General features: G+C 40.0%; 1 protein-coding gene across 1 annotated transcript in view; it reads right to left on the bottom strand.

Moving 5' to 3' along the window:
* Positions 1 to 10000, bottom strand: part of alp3 (alkaline phosphatase 3) — a 36918-nt gene that overhangs the window by 8998 nt on the left and 17920 nt on the right. Inside the window, 5 exon segments of the mRNA XM_079676625.1 lie at positions 1624 to 1815; positions 5081 to 5215; positions 6782 to 6851; positions 7493 to 7633; positions 8135 to 8307. Of these exon segments, the coding sequence (XP_079532751.1) occupies positions 1624 to 1815; positions 5081 to 5215; positions 6782 to 6851; positions 7493 to 7633; positions 8135 to 8307 (711 nt within the window).

Raw genomic sequence — 10000 nt, 5'->3', positions numbered from 1 at the left:
CAGAAAAACTCACATCAATATATTCTAAATGATAACTATGTTTTACGGCACTTATTGTTACACACTAATGTGTTCATTGCTTTAATGTTGCAGCAGGTAAAGGTGGATTCATTTGGAATAATGTATATACTGCTGGGTAGCTTAAAGTGGTTATTTTATGCTCATTTCCAGGTGTATATCAGTATGTAGTGTCTCTACTTTAAAGAGTCCTCTCCTGCTGATGTTCAGGTGTATGTAGTGTCTCTACTTTAAAGAGTCCTCTCCTGCTGATGTTCAGGTGTATATCAGTATGTAGTGTCTCTACTTTAAAGAGTCCTCTCCTGCTGATGTTCAGGTGTATATCAGTATGTAGTGTCTCTACTTTAAAGAGTCCTCTCCTGCTGATGTTCAGGTGTATATCAGTATGTAGTGTCTCTACTTTAAAGAGTCCTCTCCTGCTGATGTTCAGGTGTATATCAGTATGTAGTGTCTCTACTTTAAAGAGTCCTCTCCTGCTGATGTTCAGGTGTATATCAGTATGTAGTGTCTCTACTTTAAAGAGTCCTCTCCTGCTGATGTTCAGGTGTGTATCAGTATGTAGTGTCTCTACTTTAAAGAGTCCTCTCCTGCTGATGTTCAGGTGTATATCAGTATGTAGTGTCTCTACTTTAAAGAGTCCTCTCCTGCTGATGTTCAGGTGTATATCAGTATGTAGTGTCTCTACTTTAAAGAGTCCTCTCCTGCTGATGTTCAGGTGTGTATCAGTATGTAGTGTCTCTACTTTAAAGAGTCCTCTCCTGCTGATGTTCAGGTGTATATCAGTATGTAGTGTCTCTACTTTAAAGAGTCCTCTCCTATTGATGTTCAGGTGTATATCAGTATGTAGTGTCTCTACTTTAAAGAGTCCTCTCCTGCTGATGTTCAGGTGTATATCAGTATGTAGTGTCTCTACTTTAAAGAGTCCTCTCCTGCTGATGTTCAGGTGTATATCAGTATGTAGTTTCTCTACTTTAAAGAGTCCTCTCCTGCTGATGTTCAGGTGTATATCAGTATGTAGTGTCTCTACTTTAAAGAGTCCTCTCCTGCTGATGTTCAGGTGTATATCAGTATATGCAGTGTCTCTACTTTAAAGAGTCCTCTCCTGCTGATCTTCAGGTGTATATCAGTATGTATTGTCTCTACTTTAAAGAGTCCTCTCCTGCTGATCTTCAGGTGTATATCAGTATGTATTGTCTCTACTTTAAAGAGTCCTGTCCTGCTGATGTTCAGGTGTATATCAGTATGTATTGTCTCTACTTTAAAGAGTCCTCTCCTGCTGATCTTCAGGTGTATATCAGTATGTATTGTCTCTACTTTAAAGAGTCCTCTCCTGCTGATGTTCAGGTGTATATCAGTATGTAGTGTTTCTACTTTAAAGAGTCTCCTAATCCACTCACCCCTTGCCCCTATTCTACCTAGCTTAGCACTTTTTACTTTGGTTGTTATTTTTCTTCTTTACTTGCTTGTAATGCCATTGAGCACCAGGAAAGCGCTATATAATTAAATAACATGTAATATTTAAAATGAATACTTTGGTACAGTACAAAGTAGCCTACTTGGTTAAACTCCACTACTGCAGGTTTCAGGAAGTCGTGTCATAATTACCCAGAATGCTCTGCCCTCTGAATGGGTATCCGTTGAAGGTGAAAGGGTGTGAGTGGTCGGCCATCACCACAGTGAGAGTCTCTTCCTCGTTGGTGAGTTCAAGGCCCTTTGCGATGGCGTAATCGAGAGCTACCGCCTCATGGAGCGCCATGGAGGCCCGTCCGGCGTGATGAGCCTGGTCGATACGCCCCCCTGAACATAGAGAGGATTGTGGGTAATAGCTTCTGGTACAGCTGGTGTAGTTGTTATTAATGTATCTGATTAAATTAGTCAGAATCAGGTACACATTAAAGCAATTGACTTTGTGTAAGGATGTAAACAGTAGCAGATATATAACAGCCGCTAAGCTAAAGGAGGCTAATGTTGGGCTATAAAGGAACTACATCACGGTCACATGACTTCACTTCACCACCGCTAAGCTAAAGGTGGCTAATGTTGGGCTATAAAGGAACTACATCACGGTCACATGACTTCACTTCACCACCGCTAAGCTAAAGGTGGCTAATGTTGGGCTATAAAGGAACTACATCACGGTCACATGACTTCACTTCACCACCAATAAGCTAAAGGAGGCTAATGTTGGGCTATAAAGGAACTACAGCACGGTCACATGACTTCACCTCAGCACCGCTAAGCTAAAGGTGGCTAATGTTGGGCTATAAAGGAACTACAGCACGGTCACATGACTTCACCTCAGCACCGCTAAGCTAAAGGTGGCTAATGTTGGGCTATAAAGGAACTACAGCACGGTCACATGACTTCACCTCACCACCGCTAAGCTAAAGGTGGCTAATGTTGGGCTATAAAGGAACTACAGCACGGTCACATGACTTCACCTCACCACCGCTAAGCAGAAGACGGCTAATGTTCAGCGTGATGAAGTTAAGCAGTCTTATTAATTAAGAAACTTGCCGTTTTTAAATTCATCAGTGGGGTATTTACTGGCATATTTCTTGTTGTAGAACAAATCTATTGTGCTTGTGTTAACCACAGACCTTATTTCTAACCAAAGAACACATTTCAAATACCATTTGTGGGGGAAACTTCTGTGTAGCAATTCAGGAGGAGTCACCGACTCAGGAAGGAGACACGGGCAGAGCTGGAGCTTTGATGTCAAACACTGATGGTTTATTTAGGAGCTTCGGCCGGAGAATTCACAAAACAAATCTGGAGTCAGAGGTTCTGACTTCACGGTAGAGTTGCCACGTCAATTCTGAAGAGCCTCTCTCTCGATAGACCTTTTAACTAGTTCAGAGAGAGTAATCAACATATTTGGGGGGATAGACTAAACAGCTGGGAACTCTGAATCAGTGGCGTCCGACGCTTATGGCCTTGAAGATTTCACACCGTGGAGTCCACAAATCCCAAGAAGGAAGTGTTCCAGCGTACCCACAACAATAAACCATTTGTTACCGAGGGTTGCCTGGTCATAAACTGGTAACAACAACATATGGATGAAGCAGCCCTTTCCTTAAGGGAGATAACAGACGTCAGGGTTGGTCATTAACGTCAAAGGACAAAAGGTGGATATCTAGGAGAATTATTCCATAACACCATTCAAGTCGAAGGAACAGGAAGTGCTTAAATCCTGCCTCACTTCTGGGCTTTAGGACTCATTCCTGCTCCACTATAGGAAAAGGGGACCTATATACATATGGAGGATAAATCTCCTGCACTTCCCTTCTCTCCTGGATGGTGAAGTTGACGCTGGTTAATAAGTTGTGAGCTGTCAGATATCGGGAGCACCATATGCCTGCTTCTATTTATACATGTATTTTAGAGAGTCATTGTGAAGACACTCAGTCCCCGGGCGACTGCCTCAGATTAAAGGAGAGATGGATGAGGAGGCCGCAGTGAGGTGAGGCAGAAACACATCACACACCTCACTTTAGCACACTCACACACACACACACACACACACACACACACACACACACACACACACACACACACACACACACACACACACACACACACACACACACACACACACACACACACACACACACACACACACACACACACACACACACACACACACACACACACACACACACACTGCGGCAAATTCATTGAGCTGTGTGCAGAATCAATGTCAAGTCACCACCTCGGCTGCAGGTACACATCCTTCTCCAAAGTGGTGCATTGTGGGTGTTGAATAAACTCAATAGGCCAACTCTATCATATACATGTAAATATATTAAGCAAACTACAAACAATGACCAGTTGTGTGTTTTAATTGCCAATTAGGGTCTCCTTGTGATTATAACACTGTAGATCTAATATCTACTCATATCACTTTACGATTAGAGTTAGCGCCATCTTGTAAACGTCACATTACTCATACTATATTTTTATAGAAAACCCCTGGTAATAATCATCATTTATTTATTTATTGATACTAACATACCTACAGTAATATACCACTTTATTTATTGTAATAAACACATTTCATACTTATTGTTGTTATAAATTGTAGTACAATGTGCACATTTTTAATTAACGTCTAATGTTAATATTCATATATTTTTTCAATTTGATTTGATATTTTTATTGCACATTTTTACTTTGACTTCTCCTGTTAATATAAATATTTTAATATTTTTTTATTTGACCTCTTATTGCATAGTTATGCTTTAACTTCTTATGATTATATAGATATTATCATTCTATTTATTTGTATTGCACATTTTTACTTTAACTTGTTTTGTGATATAAATATTTTTGAATTATTACATTTTATATTTGTATTGCTCACTTCTGATTTAAAGTCTTGTGTATATACATATTTATATTCTATATTATCCTGTATTTGATCTTCTTTTTTGCACATTTCACGCATTTTTCTGTATAGTTTGTTTTAGTATTCTGCAAACGAGCAACTGTCAGTAACCCTAATTTTCCCCGGGATAAATAAAGCATCCTGATTCTGAATCAGTGACTGCATTGATCCAACTGGACCGATTCGTCGTCTCTCTGGGGATTTCATTATCCAACCGTTAACGGATAATGTGACAGCGAGTGTGTGTAGAGTGTTTTCCTCACTGTTGGGAACATACTGAATGTTCTTTCTTTATCAGAGCAGCACACGATGAAAGAGGCCCATACGTAGCTGTGTACCTAGCCGGATGTATGACTACATGGATGAGACACTGTGTTGAAGTTAGGGTGTTCCTAAGATTGGCATGATGACACAGATCTATAGAGATAGGCATATGACTGTCATGTGTATTGGTTACGCAGGCCTTAGCTAATCTGAACTAATGTCAGAATACTGCTTTGAACCAGTATTCTTTCATCTTGACTGTAACACATATCAAGGACTCTACTCGGGGAACTACTTGTCCCACGCAGCCCTGTGTGTGATGACTACTTCCCTTCTTGCAAGGATAATAAATGCATGGATCCTGATATTGAAGACCAAGCCGGTGACGAGTGATATCTTTCTAACACTCACCCTCCACTAAAAGGAAGAAGCCTTTGGGGTTTTTCTGGAGGATGCGGATGGCCTTCTCTGTGGTCTCCACGATGGACGGGTCCATTTTGGGATCCCGTTCTACCTCGAAGCGCAAATCACCGGGTTCAAACAGAGCTGGGGGAGAAAAGGTCAGAAAGAGTCATTTTGGTGTAAAAATAGAGCTTTTCAGCCCACAGTGGAGGAGTAGCAAAAAGGAAAGTCCCATTTCCCTCCTACTCATAACACTACAGCTGTTTCTAGAACACATGAAGTGATACACACACAGAGAGAGAGAGAGAGAGAGAGAGAGAGAGAGAGAGAGAGAGAGAGAGAGAGAGAGCACAACAGCTCGATGACTAAATCTCTAACGTTCCTCCACTCCACAGAGACCTGCATATAGAACCGTTAAAAGCTGCACTGGAGGAGGTGTAGGCAAAGAGTGGCAGAGGGAGTATTCAACTCAACTTTATTTATATATCTTTGATAAAAAATGTTAGCGTGGTTCACTAGCAAAATGTAAAATGCATAGAAAATGAGGCAGAATCATCAATAGAATTCTGCAAGACGGCCTTTATTTATATATTAATAATAATAATATCTTTTTATATTTTAATTTGGAGATTTTTTGCTGATGTAAATGAATGTTTATATATATATATATATTGTGGGGGAAAGTTCTGTAGCAATGGAGAGTCAGGACTCAAAGAGACACGATGGAGAGCTGGAGCTCTGATGGCAAACACTGACGGTTTATTTGGAGCTTCGGCCGGAGAATTCACGAGACATGTCACGGGCCACGGTTTGACCACACGGTTCAGATGCCACATCAATCCTGAATAAACCTTCCTCTCGCATGATGTCTTAACTAGTTTGGAGGAGGAGGGTGATCCACATTCTTCACTAGATAGTCCAAACCGCTGGGGACACTGAATTACTTGCAGTTGATGCTTATGGCCTCGGAGATTTCACACCTTGGAGTCAACAAGCCCCGAGAAGGAAAGGTAAACATCTATGGGAATTATTCCCCAACAATATATAAATATATATTTTTGGTTTGTTTATTTGTTTGATTATTTATTCTTTAGGTTTTTGTTATTGTGTCTTACTCGGCTGTATTGTATGTCTTTTGTATTGTACATTATGCATCTATAAATAGACATTTCAAACTGAATGCTGCAATATAAATATATGCCTTTATATATTGTTACATCATAAAATATGTATTCTACTGTAAAATAATTAATTACACATTCAGTTTTTATACTTATTCCTGCAATTTACGTGACATTTGTTTGAAAATTGCTTTATTTTTATTCGTTTTATGCTTAAAGTATGATGTATGTTGCCGTGTTGTAGGAGCCTGGGACTCCCATTGGCTAGAACATTTGATAGCCTTTATAGGAGAAATAAAGCCTTTGAGTCTTTGAACCTGTTGCTTGTTGGTCACTAAGCACCTTGAACATATGATTCAGGTGAGTCACTGCCAGTTAATCGCACATTAGGGAGTTACAGTTTTTTATTGCCATCATCGTTTATTTTGGATGTGCAACAACGACGCATTGAACAACATCCAGCCTTGACATCAATAATAGAATAACAACTGAGCAAACCAAGGCCACTATGGGCTCTCCCTTGCAGAGAAGAGCATAAGAGGGCAAAAGGAAAGGGTCAACAACAAACAACAAACAACAACAAACTCACCCATGAGGTAGTCAGTGGTTTCAGGGTCAACAGCACTGAAATCTGTTTGATTCCACACGTAGCGAGCGACCTGAGAGTGGGAGGAGGACGGAGAACCTGTTTGTGTTTGTTTTGAGTCACCGGAGCTTTTTGTTTGTAAGTGTTATAGTAATCTAGATGCCAGCAGTTTGAACCGGGAAACGTTTTATGATAGAAATGTACAGTACGGGTCCCCAGAACATCGAAATTGCCAGATGCTAACCTGCCTATGTTGGGCAATTAGCACAATTGTCATAAATTGCATTAATTAGCATATGGAGACTATAGCTAGATTATGGTTTGGCCGATTTGTACAATTTTGGAGTGGTTTTGGAGGATGTTGAATCCACTTCTGACATTTCCATTATCATAAATGGCAGTTTGAGTCCCCTAAAACATTCAAAACGACCCCAAAATCAGCCAACAGAGTACAAATATGGCCACTTTCAGATCCTGAAAATATCAGAAATAGATTCAACATCCTCAACAACCCTCCAAAACCACACCACAATTGTCCTAGTCGACAAATATTTTCTGTCAATTGATTTCTAACATAAAACTTTGGGGTTCTCAACATTTCCAGGTTCACAATAGGACTGCTTGACTTTAAGCTGTCCTCAAAGAGTTTTATTCTCACCTGTTGCTTAAGTTAAGGCAGTTACGAAGTTTCTGTGTTTGAAATATAAATATTACCTTTCCGATTTTCATTTTCTGCCACTCATCGATGAGGTTACGTCCGTCTTTCCGTTTGCCCCTTGAGGAGAAATCTGCGGGGTATTCTGGGTCCTTGGTGCCCCTCGGGGTCATGTACTTTCTACCACCTCCAATTATCACCTGGACACACACACACACACACACACACACACACACACACACACACACACACACACACACACACACACACACACACACACACACACACACACACACACACACACACACACACACACACACACACACATCAGATATATTATAATATACAATTGTATTAGTAAAATGTAGCGGAAATGTTGCTAACATTGCACACAAAAAACATACAAATATCAATGTGTAGGATCATTAAAATAAATATTAAAAATTATTAAAAATATAATGAAAATATAAGAAAACAAGGAAAAAAATATATTGGAAAAATTGCAAAAATGTAAGGAAAAAAATAGAATATTTACATAAAATATTCTAAAAAAACAAGACATTTAAGTGAAAATTGAAGAAAAATATTTGTAAAATAACAGAAAAAAATACAAGATTAAAGTAAACAACTATTAAATGATCTTGTTTTGGCACAAATGCACACATTTGAAGTCATCTAAGCAGTGATTATGATATCCTTACGTCTATATCTGTGTTTTTGAGCATCTGGGAGGCGATGTCTGTGCAGCCGTCCTTCTTGGCGGCTTCGGGCATGTCGGCGTCGCTGTACCACTTCCTGCTGGCGCTGTGGGCGTAGCTGGTGGCCGGCGTGGCGTGCTGCACCCGCGTGGTCGTCACGATGCCCACGGACTTTCCTACAAAATCAAATTGTATCATGATCAATTTAACACAGAGCATGCATCCTGCTGTATGAAGAAGAAACAGTAGGGCAGTACGTGGGTCATGGAAGAAAGCTTTGGTATGTTTTGTTGTACTTATAACTCCTCTAAATCATACATTTCAAATAAGGAAGAGCAAGATATCGCCAATTGGATTAATTGACAACCATTTTGAAACCCCAATTCTGAAATGTTACCATCTTTACGTTTCTGTGATGTTGTTTTTTTTGGGACACAAGCTAGTCTTGCTCTAGCCAAACCGAGTGCTGTAAAAACATACCGTGATGTTACAGTTAACTTTCATGAAGTGGAAACTGAAACTTAGGTACACAAACTGGACCATACTTAAGGAATGATCGGTCCATCGCAAGTTGCCCCTTGTAAAAGATTACAGGGCTTTTGTTTACATAGTTATAGGAACATCATTTACACAAATAACAAAAATGCTGTATAGAGAGGCGAAGCCCCTCCCCTTCCAGTTGAGCTCCATGGGACCTCATTTCTGAAAAAGTATGTATTGAATTCAATGGAGAGAAAGATTATCTCTCGATCCCGTTTGAATTGTGCCACGAATTACACATATGATGTTTGTCAATTTAAAAGAGAATTTTACAAGTAAAAAAAATTAAAATGTGTTGTAAAACTGAAGTAACACTTTGTTTTGTGTGAAACCGCTCAATGAACTACATCTCCCATCTCGCACCACACACCCAGACGGCCGTCACGTTGGCACATTTCACTTCTTTCTTTCAGAATGAGGCGGAAAGTATTAAAAGAGGTGAAAATCACTCCAAGTGTGGGCATGTTGAGAGCTGTACACACACACAAGGGGAGTTAGTCGGTTCCTAAGAGCCAGCATGCGGGACAGGGACTCTGGGATTTGTAGTCTTTCTAGTTGCGTATTTTTCATAGTCTCATATTTCAACAGTTTTACGACAAACTGTGACTTTTTTGACACGGAAATTATTGTTTAAGATTGACGAACATCATATGTGTAATTCATGGCACAATTCAAACGGGATTGACTTCAATACAAACTTTTTCCGAAATAAGGTCCCATGAGTCCCACCGGAAGGGGAGGGACTTCGCCTCTCTATTGAAAAAGACTTGAAACTAGAGATTGAGATCATAAACTCATCGGGAAAATGATTACTGAGGATATAAGTCAAGTGAGAAATAGGGTCATTTTCTCCTAGACTTCTATACAATCTGATTTATGTATTTCTGCAACTAGTGGAGTCGCCCCCTGCTGGACATTAGAGAAAGGGCAGGTTAAAAGCTCTTCTCCATTGGCTTTATCTTTCACGTTAAAATCGTCGGTCACTGTACTTGTGTCCTTTGAACCCTCCTCTTAGCTCCCCACAACACAAATCTAAATATTGGATCTAAAATGTTGCTGTAACCTTTAAATGGCAGCGTGCGTTTATGACATTATTAACTTCCTCATTGGCTTTAATTAATCCGACCCTGAAGGTTTGCAGCATGTTCTAAACAGCACCATCAATATTATCATAAAGAAGTCACTTTCCTTATGTAACACACATATACAGATAATAATCTGGGGTCAGGGTCCGGGTGTTGGAGTGTTTTCAGGAGATACCACGGGAACATGATAAGAGTCAAGGTGCTTCACATCACCTGCAGAGAGCTCAGCAGGGACATCTGGATT

Source organism: Notothenia rossii, assembly GCF_949606895.1.
Source record: "Notothenia rossii genome assembly, chromosome: 4".
NCBI classification, from domain to species: Eukaryota; Metazoa; Chordata; class Actinopteri; order Perciformes; family Nototheniidae; genus Notothenia; species Notothenia rossii.
The sequence above is the reverse complement of the archived record's forward strand: the minus strand, read 5'-3'. Positions and strand labels throughout refer to the sequence as shown.